The sequence below is a fragment of the Pongo abelii genome, chromosome 14, assembly GCF_028885655.2.
Source record: "Pongo abelii isolate AG06213 chromosome 14, NHGRI_mPonAbe1-v2.0_pri, whole genome shotgun sequence".
Lineage (NCBI taxonomy): Eukaryota > Metazoa > Chordata > Mammalia > Primates > Hominidae > Pongo > Pongo abelii.
Genome location: NC_071999.2, coordinates 119,875,435 through 119,894,040, shown reverse-complemented (window position 1 = coordinate 119,894,040; position 18,606 = coordinate 119,875,435). Strand labels below are relative to the sequence as shown.

Sequence of the window (18,606 nt, the reverse complement as noted above, 5' to 3'; positions counted from 1 at the left end):
GAAACTTGTTTTGTTCGATACGTGTGTGTGTGCGCGCGCGTGCGTGTTGTGTGTGCACGCGCGCGCGCATGTGTGTGTGTGTGTGTGCGTGCTGCTGGGGCACTGGGCCACGTGGGAGATCGAAACAGCTGACAAAAGGACCCTGCGACCCGGGTTGCCTGCGAGTGCAGTGGCCCCGCACAGCTTCCTGCGCTGAGTTCAGCGGATGCCTTTCTCCGGGAGTTGATGTCAGACTGAGAACCTGCCAGCTCCACGCCAGGCAGTGCTGGCTGGCTCCATGCATACCACACGCACAGGTACAGGGGGCTGGAGAACCACACACGATTCTAACCCACCTCATGGGTCTACTCCCTTCCCCGGGAATCCCAGGACCATGCAAGGCACTGGATCTTGGCCCCAAGACAAATGCCGTCACCGTGCCGCTGTCCTCCAGTCGGGAGCAAACTGACTCACAAAGAGTGGCTCTGACTTACAACGAGCAACATCCCGATAAACCCGCGTGAGCTGAAAACACCCTAAGTCGAAATGTGCGTCACCCACCTCTCCTAGCACGCACCACAGCTCAGCCAGCGCCTCACACGCGCTCAGATCACGCGCGGTAGCCCAGTCGCGCAGAAGCATCTCACACAGAGCCCACTCTAGTCAAGTGTGGGTATTCCAGGAGACCCACTGAATACCGCACTCAAAATGAAAAACACGATGGTCGTATGGGCAGTGGAAGCAGTTTCCACTGAATGCGTGTTGCTTTTGGACCATCTTAAAGTCAAAAAATCACAGGTCAAACCCACTGTAAGTTGGGAAGAAGAGAAAGCCAGAGGCAGGTACACACCAGGTGCTCAATGGTGCTCACCAACAACCTTTCCTGGAAGACAGGACTCAGCACCCAGGGGCACCCTGAGACCGAGCCACCAGTGCACTGGGAATGCGTCGTTACGGAGGCCAGGTCTTACAGGAAGCTCTCCTTACTCTCCTGCTTTAACTGCTCCCTGCGGAAGGCCCCATGGCATCAGGCCCATGCAGTGCTGGGCGAGGGTGCCTGCACCTTCCTCTGCGTGCCCTGCATGGCAGCTCCCCTCACTGTGTCTCTGCAGCACTGTCCCTGCTCCTCACCCATCACCTGCCGCTCACCAGCCCTGTGAGCTGAGTCAGCATCACAGGGGCGGCCTGGAGCCAGCCCTCCCAGGAATGAGACAGAGGCTTTGCTCCCAGACCTGGCACAGGTGTGTGCGTTTCCTTCCTGGTGCACAGGAAGCCGGGTGAACTCGGGCTGGCCGCCTGTGCCACAGGACGCCTTCCGGCCTCCCATTCAACAGACATGGAGCAGGCTCCCAGCCTCACTTCCCTACACCAGGAGCCACACTTAACAGCCAGAGGAGCCACAGCAACACGCCGAAGCCCTGGAGGGCGTGTGTGGGCAGAAGCGCAGGGAAAACAGGAACCAAGGAAGTGCCAGATGGTGGATGGGACAGTGCCGGGAAGGACAGTTCAGAGCTGGGCCCCTAGGAAAGGAAAGGAGGTTTTGGAAGCAGTGGCCACACTAGCTGGAGCGGTGGGCAGAGACCCTGGAAGGGAGAAGTGGTCACAGCACAATGAGGGGTACTGCCCAAAGCTGGGAGCCTGTGGGTCCCACTCCAACCAGGGCTTCCCAGGAGATCCAGGAGCCCTCTGGGAGCAGGAGGCAGGGAGGGGCTGCAAGGCGCCAGGGACACCCACCCCTTGGATTTAACGGCGGCTTCTCTGGAGGATGGGCTCCACCCTCACGACTCCCCCACCCGCCTCTGCTGGGGGAGCAGGGGAGGTGACCCGGGCCCCACAGGTCATGAGGGGTCTCTCTTCCTACTGTGCTCACAGCTGGAATCCAAGCTGCGCTTCAGAGAAAGTAAATGACACGGCTCCAGACAGTCTTTACACGGCTCCAGACACAGTCTTTCTTTACACAGCTCCAGACACAGTCTTTAGACTCTCAAGCTTTTGCAGCTTCCACGTCAGCAGTCATTAGAAAACAGAGCTCCAGGTGGAAGTATCCCACAGTAGAGGACCTGCCGGAGGTCCACCTTGCCCGAGACCAGCCCTCCTCCCCCAGGAGCTCCCCTCCTCACTGGCTCCACAGTGAGCCTTGGTGTTTTAAAGCAGTGATCCCCCACCTTTTTGGTATCAGGGACCAGCTTTGTGGAAGACAGTTTTTCCACAGACCGGGGTCAGGGGTGGTTTCGGGAAGAAACTGTCCCACCTCAGATCATCAGGCATTCGATTCTCATACAGAGTGCCGCCTAGATCCTGCATGTGCCATTCACAGTGGGGTTTGCGCTCCTGAGAACCTAATGCTGCGGATCTGACAGGAGGCAGGGCTCAGGTGATCACCTGCTGTGCGGCCGGCTTCCTAACAGGCCCAGGGGTTGGGGACTCCTGATTTAAGGCATCCCTTCTGCCCTAAGAGCACACTTTTTGCACCTTAATTTCACACACTCTAAAAACTGAGATTACAATGTCTCCGTGTAGTGTGACCCCACTCAGACACAGAATCCTAGAGATGGACCAAGGTTAACTGCAGTGTCCAGAGAGACAGGGCCAGTGGCGCAGCTGCAAAGGAAAGGCCACTGTGACCACAGATGCCGACTTCTGGGACACAGGCCTGGGTGGGGGCTGCTTCTCCCCAGGGGCTCACACAGGCCACTGCTCCTGCCAGCTGAGCACATCTGTCCTGCACGCTTTCCTGTGTATGTGCTAAGCTTTGCAGCACCGAAGGCTTCACAAGCATTTGCATCTCAAAAGACCCTGACCTTGACAAGCCCTGAGCCTGCTGACTGGTGAAGGTCAGAGACCTCATGACCCCCCCACCGCTTTCACTCACACACCCGGACTGAGTCCCACCCCTCGCGTCAGAATGAGCCAGTCCAGTTTTTTGTAAACCTCTGGTATATTAAAAGGTTTAAGAGACATTTGCCATTTGTCAGCTTTAATTCCTATCACTGGGATTTTGCAAAGCACAAAACAGCAATGACAAACTCCACCCGAACAGCTGAATTTAAATCAGGAACTTGACTTTCAGTGACGAAGTTTAAAGCACATCAATAAGATAATCTTCTCATTCATTTTCCTCCAGTGTATTCATACCGGCAGTAAAGACGGAAGTGGTGCTACAATTATTCACCCAGATAAACTCTGCGATGATATATAGCACCTATAAAATCAAACTTATAATTCCCAATCCACTTATAACCAAACCGATAATCTAATTATCAAGCAAAACAAAAACTGAATTTTTAGCTTTTATCAAAATGGCATTTACTGAAAAGCTGTGATCTGCTGTGTAACGTGGTTGAAAAGCCGTGATCTGCTGTGTAACATGGTAGGGCTTCCACAAACCGCTACTTTCAATGGCCACAAAACTTCTGCAGAGTGAGGTTTTTGTCACCTTCCACTGGCAGGAAAGGGGGCCACAAAAGCTGCCTGGGATCTGGAACTGCTCATTCAGGACAGCTGTGTGGGAGCACACACGGGGAGGGGGGGGCACAGGGAAGCGGGGCGCAGGGAAGCGGGACGCCGGGAAGGGAGCGCAGGGAAGGCAATCCTGCTCAGATCCCTCAAGGCTGTGACCCACAAGCCACTCTCTCTTAAAACTCATATCCTAACATCTGTTAAAGAACCTAGAGAATTTCAAGTGTATTTAAATAAATGGAAATAGCAGGAATGCATATAAAATAAAGACTAAAGTGCAAAAATGACCAAAATATCCCTGGTATGTGGTCATTGTTCTCTGAAGAAAACATGATTAGACCAAAGGGAGATGCCCTAGACAACAGAAAACAGCTCAGTACAGAGAGCTCTCCACAGGGCCAGGGACACCTGAGGATGCCTGGGTATCCATGAGAGACACCTGGGGACACCTGAGAGACACCTGAGGACACGTGAGAGACACCTGAGAGACACCTGAGGACACGTGAGAGACACCTGAGCACACGTGAGAGACACCTGAGGACACGTGAGAGACACCTGAGGACACGTGAGAGACACCTGAGAACACCTGAGGACACGTGAGAGACACCTGAGGACACGTGAGAGACACCTGAGGACACGTGAGAGACACCTGAGAAACACCTGAGGACACGTGAGAGACACCTGAGAAACACCTGAGGACACGTGAGAGACACCTGAGGACACGTGAGAGACACCTGAGAAACACCTGAGGACACTGAGAGACACCTGAGAAACACCTGAGGACACGTGAGAGACACCTGAGGACATGTGAGAGACGTGAGAAACACCTGAGGACACGTGAGAGACACCTGAGAGACACCTGAGGACACGTGAGAGACACCTGAGGACACGTGAGAGACACGTGAGAGACACCTGAGGACACGTGAGAGACACGTGAGAGACACCTGAGGACACGTGAGACACCCCTGAGGACACGTGAGAGACACCTGAGGACACGTGACAGACACCTGAGAGACACCTGAGGACACGTGAGAGACACCTGAGAGACACCTGAGGACACGTGAGAGACACCTGAGGACACGTGAGAGACACCTGAGAGACACCTGAGGACACGTGAGAGACACCTGAGAAACACCTGAGGACACGTGAGAGACACCTGAGGACACATGAGAGACACCTGAGAGACACGTGAGAGACACCTGAGAGACACCTGAGGGACACCTGAGAGACACCTGAGGGACACCTGAGGACATGTGAGGACACCTGTGACACACCTGAGGACACGTGAGAGACACCTGAGGACACGTGAGGAGACACCTGAGGACACGTGAGAGACACCTGAGGACATGTGAGAGACACCTGAGAAACACCTGAGGACACGTGAGAGACACCCTGAGAGACACCTGGGGACATGTGAGAGATACCTGAGGACCCCTGAGAGACACATGAGGATGGGGATGTGTCTCTCATGGGGATCCCCCCTGGGGATGCCTGAGAGACACTTGGGGACACCTGGGGACAGGTGAGGATGCCTGGGAGATACCCAAGGACATGTGAGAGACACCTGAGGACACCCTAGAGACACGTGAGGACACCTGGGGATGCTTGAGAGACACCTGGTGACAGTGAACGGACAGGTTCTCATCCCACCCGGAGGTGTTCAATCCTTGTAAGAGGACTGGGCAACAGCACAGGCGGAGCAGGGTGAGGGGGTGGAGTGGGCCAGGAGGCCAGGGTGTGAGAGGTGCCGCATCACCAAAGCCCAGGGTTGGCAGGAACAGGGCTCGGGCAGCTGCCCAGGCGGGGCCAGAGCATCATCTCAGGACCAGGAAGGAGCCCTCAGGCACCATAAACAAGTCCTAAGGAAGGACTGGAAGCCCGGCCTAGCCTTGGTATGGCTGTGTCCCTCACCGCCAGCTCCAGTCACAGCCAAACCTGCCCACCAAGTGCCTGGGGCCCCATTTCTGGTGAGGTCAGGATTCTGTGTGGGCTCCCTGTCTCCAATAGGCTGCCACCAGCAAGGACGCAGAGGGCGGACACGAGACAGGAAGCAGCATTATGAGGAGCAGCATCAGTTGGCCAGCAGCAGCCTGGGGAGGGGGGATGCGCCACTTCCCAATGCCCACGCGCCCCTCTCCTGTGTGTGGCCGAGGGAGCAGCATCTGCCCTGTCACTGCCCCGGGGCCAACGCACAGCCACGGCCACTGGCTTCCCAGCCTGATGTCTCCAGGAGGGCCACGGCCAACGCTCGGCCACATCACGTAAGAAGCCCTTGTTAGATGAAGAGCTTTGAACTCTGACACTAAGAGGAAGCTGCCTCTGGTCGGGGCCGCAGCTCCACCCACCACCCTCCAGTTACTGGAAGGATGGCATGGGCTGGGGCACACAGGAGTGCTGTGGGTGCCATCACCTCTCCCACAACAACACGCAGGCAGCTGCAGAGGGCTGTGGAAAATCTAGCACTGGCCACGGGCCTCCTGATGAGGGAAAGGCCCCATGCTGCAACCGGAGCCCAAATCCAGGCATGCCTGGGAACACCCCCAACCACACGGCTCATCCAATCCCGACCCCACACCGAGATCCCAACTGTCCGCTCCTGCGGGAGCCTTACCACTTGCTGGGCAATGTTGACATTGGACTGTCCAAAGGTTTTTGGCAAGAGCTGTTTCCCAAGCGGGTTGACGGTGGAGGGGTGAACGGCCACGAGGGACACCACACCTGCAACACAAGGACACCAGGTCAAGGGCGAGACTCCTTTTCTAAGTTAAGGCTACAAGGGACCGTTCTAAATGCAAGACGTTGTTTGCAATTAGAGATGCTTAGCTTTCCCCACTTGTACTGTCTCAAATCCATGGCTCAAGAGCAAACACCTCCATGAAGCTTAATTCCCAATGTAAACCCGTAAGGGGAGGGCCGCAGGGCGGCGCTGATGCCACCCAGGTGACCCAGGCTGATCATCCACTGCTCCAGCCCCTCAGCGACGTCTGCTATGGAACGTGCTGGTGGGGACCACGGCCTGGAAAAGTCTGTGATTCTATGACAATTATGGAACAGAATTTTAAAACTAGAATTTTTATCCCAACATTTCTCTATAAGGCTGCAAAACTAGTTTGGAAATCTGATAATCCACTTTTCCTTAGGAAGGAGAACCACATTTGTTCCTAGGAAGGAGTGTGCCTTCCACGGAGGCTGTGCCTCTTAACACGCAGGTGCCCTCAGAACACTGGTGAAGCAAGTGGGAGACCCCTCTGCAGGAGATGTGAAGCCTCTCTCTTCCAACAGCAGTATGCAAAAGGTCCTAGGGACAGGGCAGTGGATAAAAGTCCCGGAACATTTACACATAAACAGAAGTAGTAATGATAAAGTTCAAAAACTGGCATCAGCGGGCAGAGAGAACTAAACAGAGAAACTGTAAACCAGGTAGTAGCGAGCACCCTGGGAAACAAGGTGGGAGGCCTGGGTGGTCAGCACAGCCCGGGAGGGGGGTCAGGGCAACACTGGAAGGGTGGGTGGCCACACAGAGGCAGCAAGGGGCTCACAGTGCCCCGCTGTAGGGACCAGCCCCACAGGGTCGGTGGGTCTCTCCCTGTGTGCGGAGATGAGAGAGTGTAGAAGTAAAGACACAAGACAAAGAGATAAAAGAAAAGGCAGCTGGGCCCGGGGGACCACTACCACCAAGTCGCAGAGACCGGTAGTGGCCCCGAATGTCTGGCTGCGCTGATATTTATTGGATACAAGACAAAGGGGCAAGATAAGGAGTGTGAGCCATCTCCAATGATAGGTAAGGTCACGTGGGTCACGTCTCCACTCGACAGGGGGCCCTTCCCTGCCTGGCAGCCGAGGCAGAGAGAGAGAGGAGAGAGAGAGACAGCTTACGCCATTATTTCTGCATATCAGACTTTTAGTACTTTCGCTAATTTACTACTGCTATCTAGACGGCAGAGCCAGGTGTACAGGATGGAACATGAAGGCGGACTAGGAGCGTGACCACTGAAGCACAGCATCACAAGGAGAAGGTTAGGCCTCCAGATAACTGCGGGCGAGCCTAACTAATGTCAGGCCCTCCACAAGAGGTGGAGGAGTAGAGTCTTCTCTAAACTCCCCCAGGGAAAGGGAGACTCCCTTTCCCGGTCTGCTAAGTAGCTGCTGTTTTTCCATGACACTGAGGCTACTGCTAGACCACGGTCCGCCTGGCAACAGGTGTCTTCCCAGATGCTGGCGTCACTGCTAGACCAAGGAGCCCTCTGGTGGCCCTGTCTGGGCATAACAGAAGGCTCGCACTTGTCTTCTGGTCACTCCTCACTATGTCCCCTCAGCTCCTATCTCTGTATGGCCTGGTTTTTCCTAGGTTATGATTGTAGAGTGAGGATTATTACAATATTGGAATAAAGAGTAATTGCTACAAACTAATGATTAATGATATTCATATATAATCATATCTAAGATCTATATCTAGTATAACTATTCTTGTTTTATATTTTATTATACTGGAACAGCTCCTGTCCTCGGTCTCTTGCCTCGGCACCTGGGTGGCTTGCCGCCCACACCCCGCCCCACGGCTGGGGAAGCTGAGCGGATGGACCCACATTTGAAAATACGCGATACCCTCAGGTGAAGAAAAGACAGACTTTCGGGTCACGACAACATCAGGAAAGAAGAACTCCCCGATCTCGCCACACCTCGGGCCTCCCCGGACAGCCGCCCATCCGACCTCGGGCCTCCCAGGACGGCCGCCCATCCGCAGAGCTGCAGGACCCTGGACCTCCCCACAGGCATCTCCCTTCATTCCCACCAGTCAGCACCAAAATGACTCACGAATCATCAGTGAGACTTTCGAATACGTTGCCTTTGCGATCCGAAGTTTCATTTTGGGGCCCTTTACAACCCATGCATTTCAAAAACATCTACTGCTTTTTATGCATTTCTTTAAAATATATTAAATAATGAATTTTGCTGCTACATAAGGACACTTAATAATTTCTCTTAATAACCTAAGTTGGCCAAGACAGATCATTAGGAAGTGATTAAAAAGACATTTGCCTTTTGATTCAACTGGGTTAAATATTAGTATTTTTACCAACCAATGTCAACACATATTTAAAATTCTTTTCTGGAACTAAAAGAAGATGATCTGCTTTGGGAAATTTTTTTCCAAAAATAAAGATGTGTATCCTAAGAAAAGCAAATATTTACTTTTTTATTGTTTCATATATGTGAAAGGTATTTTTAGAATATTCAATTGTAAAGTAAAGATTGTACATATTCAAAATGTACAAGTGATGATTTGATGCACGTATACACTGTGTAATACTTACCAGGGAAAGGCATTTTAAAAGCAAAAATAATATTCTACTATGCAGGGAATGATTTAAAGTACGCAATTAAACACTTTTCAGATTCACGTACAGATGAGTACACAGTAAGTTTTCAAGAATATTTAGTTGATTCATTACAAAGATAACATCTTTTAAAATTTGCAAGAGAGTCTCTAATTTCAATAAATGTGAAGAAAGAAACAGACCTCCGAGTTCACAAAAGCCAGTGGCACCGTCACTCCCCATCAGCAGCCCAGGTGGCTCTTTCCGTCCTGAATGGCCCGGCCACAGCGCCCGCCCACCAGCACCACAGGTAGCATGCACTCAGGCGTCCTCCCCATCAGCAGCCCAGGCGGCTCTTTCCATCCTGAACGGCCCGGCCACAGCGCCCGCCCACCAGCACCACAGGTAGCATGCACTCAGGCGTCCCAGTCTGGGGCTCCCCTTTCCTGCCCCAGCAGGGAGTGTGCGTAGGACTCAGGGATTCGGGTGGTGGTGGGGCTGTGGGACAGCAGTGTAGCTGAGACCCTCAGGGCATCCGGCCTGCCCTCCATCTGCTGCACCCACAGGCCGGCCGGCTGGCCTGCCTACACCATCTGTCCTTCCAACCAGGTCTCTCCCTCTGGGCCAGAGGCCAGCACCATGAGGCCGGGGTGGGTTGCTAAGGGTTTTCACAATTAGAAGGGGGAGACAAACACACAGAGGGAAAAGGGTCCCTCCTCTGGTACCCAGGGCAGGATGAGCAAATGCAGGCAGACATCCAGGGCCCCTGAGCTTCCCCACTCACTCCTGCTGTCCACCTGGAGTCTGAGCCCCCACACCAGCTGCAGGTAAAGGGTTTCAGAGCCCAAGGCCTTGCCAAGCACAGAGGGCCCCTCCCAGCCTAGACACAAACCAACAGAGGACCTCTGAGTGGCACACCACATCAACCCAGCAGCACCCCTGGGTCACCAGCTGAGTCTCTATGGGACAGAGGGCAGGGTACACGCATCAGTAACAGGGAGAAGAAAGAAATCCTGAGGCTGAGGGTAAATACCCCCTGCCTGGCCCCAGAGCAGCATTTCAGAAGGGCCTTGAGATAGGGGCTGAGCTTGCACACCCACCTGACCACAGCGAGCAGCAAGGCCCCTCTCTGAATACATCTCAGACCCACACCCAGAAGTACAGGCTGGAAAGGGCAGTGGCAGTGGCTTCTGGGGCCAGACCTGGGTGGGTGGGGCTTTTTTTTTTTTTTTTTTTTTGAGATGGAGTCTCGCTGTGTTGCCCAGGCTGGAGTGCAGTGACATGATCTCGGCTCACTGCAAGCTCCGCCTCCCGCGTTCCAGCAATTCCCCTGCCTCAGCCTCCTGAGTAGCTGGGACTACAGGCACCTGCCACTACACCGGCTAATTTTTGTATTTTTAGTAGAGAAGGGGTTTCACCATGTTGGCCAGGCTGGTCTTGAACGCCTGACCTCTGGTGATCCGCCTGCCTCGGCCTCCCAAAGTGCTGGGATTACAGGTGTGAGCCACCGCGCCCAGCCGGGCTTCTTGTTTCTATTCACTGAGAAACTTTTCAAATACAAACAATAACATGACAATTTTATTCCAGTACACTTAAAATTCACTGTTATCATCATACTTGCTTCAAGTTTCATAGAGACATAAGGAGCAGAAATAAAATTACAGTCCCCATGATCCTCAGCCTCCCCCAGAGGCTGCCCTGCATGCAACTCCCAGGGCCTGCGGGGACGTACTCACTTCATTTTTCATACTTTTCCAGGATGTGCTGAACCTAAGGCTATAAATGATTGTTTTTGTGTGCCTCTGAAACACAGACAAATATTATATGGCTCGCATTCTGCAATTCTGCCAACATTGTGTTTCAGACTTACCCATACATAGAGCCATCAGGCTGATTTCCTTAAATGCTGTTATGCTATGCCATTATAATCAAGTGGTCATATGAACACAGATGTCATATGAAAAAGCTGTTTGTTATTACTGAACCGCATGCTGTGTGTTTTTCTCGGCACACCTGCCGCCAGGGAAGCCCTGGTCCCAGCGGCCGCTGTCCCAGAGTCCACCCAGCTTCCCCAAGTGGTCATTCCAGTCCAAACGCACCAGCGGCAGCGAGGCTGCGGCTCCCCGCCACTTTTTTGTCCACCTCAGGATAGAATGTTATTTCAATTAGTAGTTGTTGTTTTTGAGACAGGGTCTCACTGTCACACAGGCTGGAGTGAAGTTGTACAATCTCAGCTCACTGTAACCTCCATCTCCCGGTTCAAGGGATCCTCCCACCTCAGCCTCCCAAGTAGCTGGTACTACAGGCTCATACCACCATACCCAGCTAATTTTTGTATTTTTTGTAGACACAGGGTTTTGCCACATCGCCCAGACTGGTCTTGAACTCCTGAGTTCAAGCGATCCACCACCTTGGCCTCTCAAAGTGCTGGGACTACAGGTGTGAGCCACCACGCCCAGCCAATCATTTAGTTTTAATCTGGCAATATAAGTAGAGTGTTCCACACATTTTCTTGATAGGACTGCCACACATAATCTATGCATGGGAGGGAGGAGGACTAACATTTCAGGGACAAGCTGAGTCACATAAAGACATGGCCCACAAGCTGACTCAATAGAAATAATATTGTTTCAACTGTAAAAGGCACTACATAGTGTTTTTCAAATCAACTAATTAAAAACATTTTATATACAACATTTTAAATGGAGAATTCCTTTCTTGGGAAGAAAACTAGTTAAGAATATATATGGTCTCAGTTGCTCTAATCCATTAACAGAAAAAGGAGTCTAAATATAGTATTCACATTTTTATCATTACTAATCCTATTCTATTAATATCTATAGGGCTTAAGATAAATTATAAAACCATAAAGTTTTGTATTTTCTGAAAAACAATTTTAACATCTTTACATTGTCAGAGCCAGATGTCTAAGAGTTACTATTTTGCCCACCCTGCTGGAGATATTTTGTTTGCTTATCTGGCCAAGCACAGCCCCTCTGCAGGTGAGCGGCTCTGCAGGTGAAGGGCTCTGCAGGTGAACGGCTCTGCAGGTGAGCGGCTCTGTAGGTTAACTGCTCTGCAGGTGAGCGGCTCTGCAGGTGAACGGCTCTGCACGTGAGCGGCTCTGCAGGTGAATGCCTCCATGGCTGGCTTGCAAGCAGCATTTGTGCACACTTGACTGGCCACAACAGAACGTTCTTCTCTGTTGTCAGCACTGAGGAGGAAGCTCCTGCCTAAGCGACCACAGCCAGGCATCCGCTCCACGGAGACATTGCTCTCCCCAGACTCCATTCAGACTCAGGAGACCTGAGCTCCTGGAATTCAGGTTGAGGCAGCTCCCACACAAAAGCTATCCTCTGGCAGTTATCAGAGGCCTCCGTTGCACACATCACACACCTACTGTGCCTGACGTGGCTGGGCCTCCAGCAGGACCCGCTCCTGAGAACACACGGGTGCTACTCCAAGTTCACAGCATGGCTCAAGTCACTCCCACAAACCTCTCTATACAAACACACAGAGCTCTGGGAGGCTACCCTGCATCCAGGAGTCATCATCTCACACCTGGAACAAGGGTTACAGCCACAGAAATGTCATTACTGGGCTAAAAACAGAGGCTGGGTTTGTAATGTCCTTCGGGTTAAAAACAGAGAAATACAAAGAGAGAAAAAGCTGATGGCCTCTCCTGACAGTTTTGTAGGAGGCTGGCAGTTTGAAGAGGCCAACCAAAACTTACACCCTCCCTGCCTATAACCCCCTTCCTAACAGCTCTACAAAGACCAGTGCGTGTGGTGGGGGGCAAGGGGCACAGTTCGCAGGCGACAGTCACCACGAGTAACGAATTACGTAAGCAACACTAAACTGCTGACCACACATCATTACTAAATTTCCTCCTCCACTTAGAACCCTAAAGCCGACAGATATGAGATTGAAGCAGGAGGAAAGTAAAGACACAACAAAGGGAGATGCTCTTTAGGAAGCAGTCATTCTGGGCTAAGAGGATATATATAATCAACTGCCCACATGTGCTGGGCACTCCCAGATGAGCAGCAACCGAGGGGCCTGGCCTGGCACCGCAGACAGGGTGAGCCTGCACTGCATACAACCATGATCTGTGTCTGAGCGCTCTCCACGGATTCACTATGTTAAAAATCATGAGCATGCTACGAGAAAAAGGCAGCAAATAACAAAAGGTAGCAAAACACAGCCACCGAAACCATGACTGGAAGGGTCCCAGTGACTAAAGACAGGAGCCAGCACAAAGCATGGAGAGGACAGACACTCCAGGCACCAGCTGTGAAAGTGCACGCTCAAATGTACACGTACACATTTACTCTTGTTTTTTTGGGGACAGAGTTTCAGTCTGTCACCCAGGCTAGAGTGCAGTGGAGCAATCTCAGTTCACCACAACCTCCGTCTACAGGGTTCAAGTGATTCTCCTGCCTCAGCCTCCTGAGTAGCTGGGATTACAGGCGTGTACCACAGCGCCCCACTAATTTTTATATTTTTAGTGGAGAGGTGGTTTCACCATGCTGGCTAGGCTGGTCTTGAGCTCCTGACCTTAGGTGATCCACCTGCCTCGGCCTCCCAAAGTGCTGGGATACAGGCTTGAGCCACCATGCCCAGCCTACTCATTTGAGACAGGGTCTGGCTCTGTCACTCAGGCTGGAGTGCAGTGGCACAATCACAACTCACTGCAGCCTCGACCTCCCAGGCTCAAGCAATCCTCCTGCCTCAGCCTCCCAAGTAGCTGGGACTATCTATAGACATGCGCCACCATGCTTGGCTACCTTTTTTTTAAATTTTTTATAGAGATGGGGTCTCACGTTGTTGCCCAGGCTGGTCTTGAACTCCTGGCCTCACGCAATCCTCCCACTGCAGTCTCCCAAAGCACCAGGATTTCTGGCGTCAGCCCCTGCACCTGGCCTAAACGTGTGGAACAGTGTGGGCGGATTCTCAGTGAGCCTGGATCACCCCTCGGTACAGGAGGTGCACAAGCAGCACTGAGGCAGAGACAGACAAGCACACTTCCAGGCCAGCTGTGGCCTCCCGGATGGCCTCCCTGAGGATGAGGCGCAGGCCGGGCAGGACTGCACACATCAGGGAGGAGGGTGCAGGCAGCCCTGGGGCCAGGTCACCCTCAGACGGGGGCAGGGTGGACCAGGCAAAGCGAGAGGGAAAGTTCCTATCAGCAATGCGGGGCCGTAGGCATGATATGAGTAACAGCCCACCTGTGACACAGAAAGCCTAAAAACCCAGCACCACCAAATGCTGGTGAGCACGTGGAACTGCCAGACACACAAGGTGTGTGTGCAAATGTTCACGCCAGCATTTTGCTCTCAGGAAACAATCAGAGGCAACCCAAACAGCCACAACTAAAATGGCCCACGTAAAATGTATTGTCAAAATCTCCACATTGGGACTCCCATCCTTGCGGAGCCTGTGGATGCAAAATGTCTCGAGTTTGGTGCGTTTCTCTGGGTGGAAAGCAGCTTTCTGAGCCTCGAAGGATGTGATATTACGTGTCAACCTGACGGTGCTCTACCCGTTATTCAGCCAAAGGCCAGCCGAGAACTTGCCGTGGAGCTCCTTGAAGACGAGCCGTTAAGCAAAGGAGACTGTGCTCGATGCAGGTGGGCCTCGTCTAACCCACTGAAGGCTTTTAGAGCAACACCTGCATTTTCCCAGAAAAGGAATTCATCACCAACCGTCCTACAGATTCCGTCCTGACGGCCCCACTATGGCTAGGTGGGTCCTGTAGTGAGTCCCCACCCAGGTTCCCGTCCCCCACTGGCTGCTACTCTAGAGAACAATGACAAACACAGTGGGGAACTGGTCACAGGCCCTCCACAGCAGCAGCAGCAAGAGACACAGTGGCCCCGGGAGGCTGTGACGTGGAGCGGAGCTGGGAGGACCAGGGCCAGGGACCCACGAGGAGCCTCGGCTGGGCTGGTCCCCTCTACCTTCCCCTGATCCACTCTCACCTGGACAGCTCCCGTCCTTCCTCAAGATCTGACTCAAGGGAGGCCTCTACAGCCCTCAAAGTGCTACCGACCATGCCCTGGGCTCCCAGGGCACAAACGGAGGAAGGCAGAGCCTTGCTCGCTTGCACCACCGAGGGCAACTCAAAAAGCACCTGCAACGGCTCCACCTAAGGGTGCCGAGGACCCTGCCTGGACCGCCCCACTCCCAACTAGAGGCAAGGGGGGCCCACTAGTGAAGACGGATGTCTGTTGGGGAGGTGAGGACTGCATGCTCACACACACAGACACACAATTCTCACACGCACAATCAGAACTCACACTCAACTCACACATGCACAAACAACATACTCAACTCGCACACAACACACACATACAACTCATTCAACTCATGCACACAACACACACACATGCACACGCACACAACACACAACACTCCACACAAACACGTGCACATGCACACAACTCACACGCAACTCATGCACAACTCACACACAACTTGCACACACAACTCACATACATCTCACATGCACACAACTCACGCACACAACACACATCTCACACAACTCACAAACGCATACACAACTGACACAACTCACATGAACTCATGCACACTCACAACACATGCACTCCACACGCACACTCCTCACACAATTCACACGACTCACATGCACAAACACACAAACTCACATGCATGCACACACACGCAAACTCACAGGTACACTCACATCCACTTACACAACTCATGCACACTCAACACATACTCAACCCATGCACACTCAGACACGCACAATCCACATGCACAACGCACCGACAAGCACTCCTCACATATACACGCATTCACGCACACACACACTGACACACACTTATGTACACAGACACACACTCCTCATATGCACAGTGATACACACATTCCTCACATGCACTCATGCACACATATTGACACAGACACATGCAAACACCAACAAACTGTTCCATTTGTTAAACAGAATTCTCTGGAACGAACACCGGAAGTGAACATTGGTGCTCACCTGCATGGACAGAAGAGGAAAAAAGGAAACCTCTCTGCACCTTTTCATACTTCAAAATTTTAAAACATGAACGTGTCACTGATTCAAAAGCAAATTTAAAATAACCACGTGTGGCCGGGTGCAGTGGCTCCCACCTGTAATCCCAGCACTTTGGGAGGCCAAGGCGGGCAGATCATGAGGTCAGGAGTTCGAAACCAGCCTGACCAACATGGTGAAACCCCATCTCTACTAAAAATACAAAATTAGCTGGATAAGGTGGTGGACACCTCTAATCCCAGCTACTCAGGAGGCTGAGGCAGGAGATTCGTTTGAATCCGGGAGGCAGAGGTTGCAGTGAGCCGAGATGGCGCCACTGCACTCCAGCTCAGGTGAGAGTGAGACTCCATCTCAAAAACAACAACAACAAAACCTACCACCTGTGTGGTGGAATCAACACCAGGTGAGGGCAGGGGAGGCCCAAGAGCTGCTGCTGGCGATCCGGGGAAAGAACTGACCGTCCCAAGGCTCATCTGGGAGGGATCCGGGGGCCGGGGCACGTGGGGCAAGCAGAGGGGAAATACATGGCCCTGCTGGGCCGGGTCAAAACCAGAACATTTTCAGCTATGTCATGAACGCCAGAATATGTTCCCTCCTAATCCCTGCAATTCAACTCTTCAGCTCAATTAAACTTGTTACAGATTCAAGCACAGATTTGTGAGTAAGAATGGAAAAGGAGACAGCCCACATGTGGTAAGAAAGCCTACTGCGTGTAACCTAACAAGAGAAATTCAAATTCAACACCATAGTAACAGACTTCATCATTTCCAAGCAAATAAAATGGTGAACTTTTTTATTGTTATTTCTGCTTCACCACTTGAACAGAAAATGTCATGCCTGCAACTTGTGCACTTTTAAGTGTTCAATTAGTTACACTAAAACTATATTTCTCTCAAGCAATCTGTGAATCCTCAAATGATCAAGACAAAAAGCTCATAAATAATCCTAGAAGGGCTGCGTAGATGTGGTCCCTATTCCTAGAAAAGCGGCAGGGAAGGACCTGCTTCAGCAGAAGAGCAGGGCCAGTCCCACCACCTCCCTCTGGCAGGGCCCGGGGACAGCAGGAGGCTGGGGAGGCTGCAGGCTGGCTCAGGTCACAAAGCCAAGTTCTCTCAAGGAAGAGACCAGAGCAGGACCTAGGGACGGGCCCCAAGGAGACACCTGGACCTGGCTCCACAGCACGTAGGGGTTGGAGGCAGATGGCACCATGGGCGCCCGCACCAGCACTGGACAGAAAGGGACAGGTGGCAGGGCCAAGCCTCAGCAGAGAGCTGGGGGCCTGGTCACCACACTCCCACGCCCCAGAGCCACGACAAGCACTGAGAGGTCACTTACAAGGGTCACAATGTTAAGAGTAAAAAAAGCTAATTTTATATACGGGAATAATTAGAAAAATCTTAAGGTTCCTTCTAGGAACCCAAAACAGAAACACATCCAGGCCTCTGGGCTCCTCCCTGGGCTGACGCAACCACGTGGATGTTGCGACCAGAGCACTCAGTGGACCCGCTAGGCTCTGCAGGCAGACAGGTCTTAGGACAAAGCAAGCTCTTCCACAAGCTTGTCTCCCAGGAATATCGCAACAAACCACAATGAACTGCCCTGCACGCAATCCCAGATCCACACAGCACAGCCTCTCACGAGGGGCCAAGCATCGCACATCAAAGCTTCTAAATGGCGTGCAGCACACACACCTTCACGAATGTAAACCACAGCGCCACTCCGAGGTGTAAAACGGAAACTGCCAACCGTGGGACCCTGGAAGAGGTGGCTTCAACCTCTCCAGCTGACTTCCTCCCCTGGATTCCCCGAGACAAGAAAAACGGCTCTTCCTCAAGAGGTAGTAGAATACACACACGAAGCATTAAAGGTGGCAAGTGCCTGCTTCGCAGAAGGCGTGCACCATGGTAGGCCCATCTTTCCTCAAACAGCACAGGTGAGGCTGGCCTCTGGAAGAGCCCACAACACAGCTGAAACGTCATTATCTTTGGGTGGAGAGAAAACAAATTATCTTTATTTCTTCTTTACATTATTCTACCGTTTCTAAACTTTTGCAAATAGTATACATACCTTAGAATTCAAAATCCGCAAAGCTACTGGTGTGTGTGCAGGCTGTGTTCTAAATGCTAGAAGGCTCCTACGCCCACCCTCCTGGGTTCCTGGAGCACAAAGGTGCCCATGCAGGAGACGCCATCATTAGCAAGAGGCTTCAGCATCAACAGCTTCATAAACATTTGAAGTTTCATGCATTCATCAACACAAGTGTGTGTCCAGAACAGGTGCCCTTACCTTTCCCGGGACTAAGGTTCTGGTCTATGAAGACCTTGAGTTCTCCGTTGGCTTCAATTAGACCGGCCTGCGGAAAGCAACAAAACAATAATAAATACGACAGCTAAAAGAGCTACAAAACTAGGGGTGTTTAAAACCACCCTCAAGGGTTCTATCAAATAACGTCGTAAAAAGGCAGAAGGATCACAGTTAAGCAAGCAACTCCAGGAACAACCAGGAGAACGCCAGGTCCGGAGAAGGAATGTCGCTATCACCATGGCACCTGCAGGGCCAAAACAGCACCGTCCACCAGGAATTAGCCATGACTTACAGAATCCACACAGTCTTGAAAAATCAAGATTGTAATGATGAAGAAAATGTTCACAATAGAATGTTAAACACATTCTATTTAAGTGTGGCACAGGTAAGAGCACAGCCAACAGCAAGGACACACGCGTCACAGCACAGCCACACAGCAAGGACACACGCGTCACAGCACAGCCAACAGCAAGGACACACGCGTGACAGCACAGCCAACAG

At 52.1% G+C, this 18,606-nt stretch overlaps 1 protein-coding gene across 9 annotated transcripts in view; it reads right to left on the bottom strand.

Moving 5' to 3' along the window:
• TFDP1 (transcription factor Dp-1) overlaps positions 1 to 18,606 on the bottom strand; it is a 57,835-nt gene that overhangs the window by 11,981 nt on the left and 27,248 nt on the right. For all 9 annotated transcript variants that reach the window (XM_024231030.3, XM_024231033.3, XM_024231027.3 and 6 more), the window contains exons 3-4: positions 18,088 to 18,154; positions 6,050 to 6,156 (exon numbers count right to left, since the gene is read on the bottom strand). In XM_024231030.3, coding sequence (XP_024086798.1) covers positions 6,050 to 6,156; positions 18,088 to 18,154 — 174 coding nt within the window. The remainder of the gene's footprint in view (positions 1 to 6,049; positions 6,157 to 18,087; positions 18,155 to 18,606) is intronic.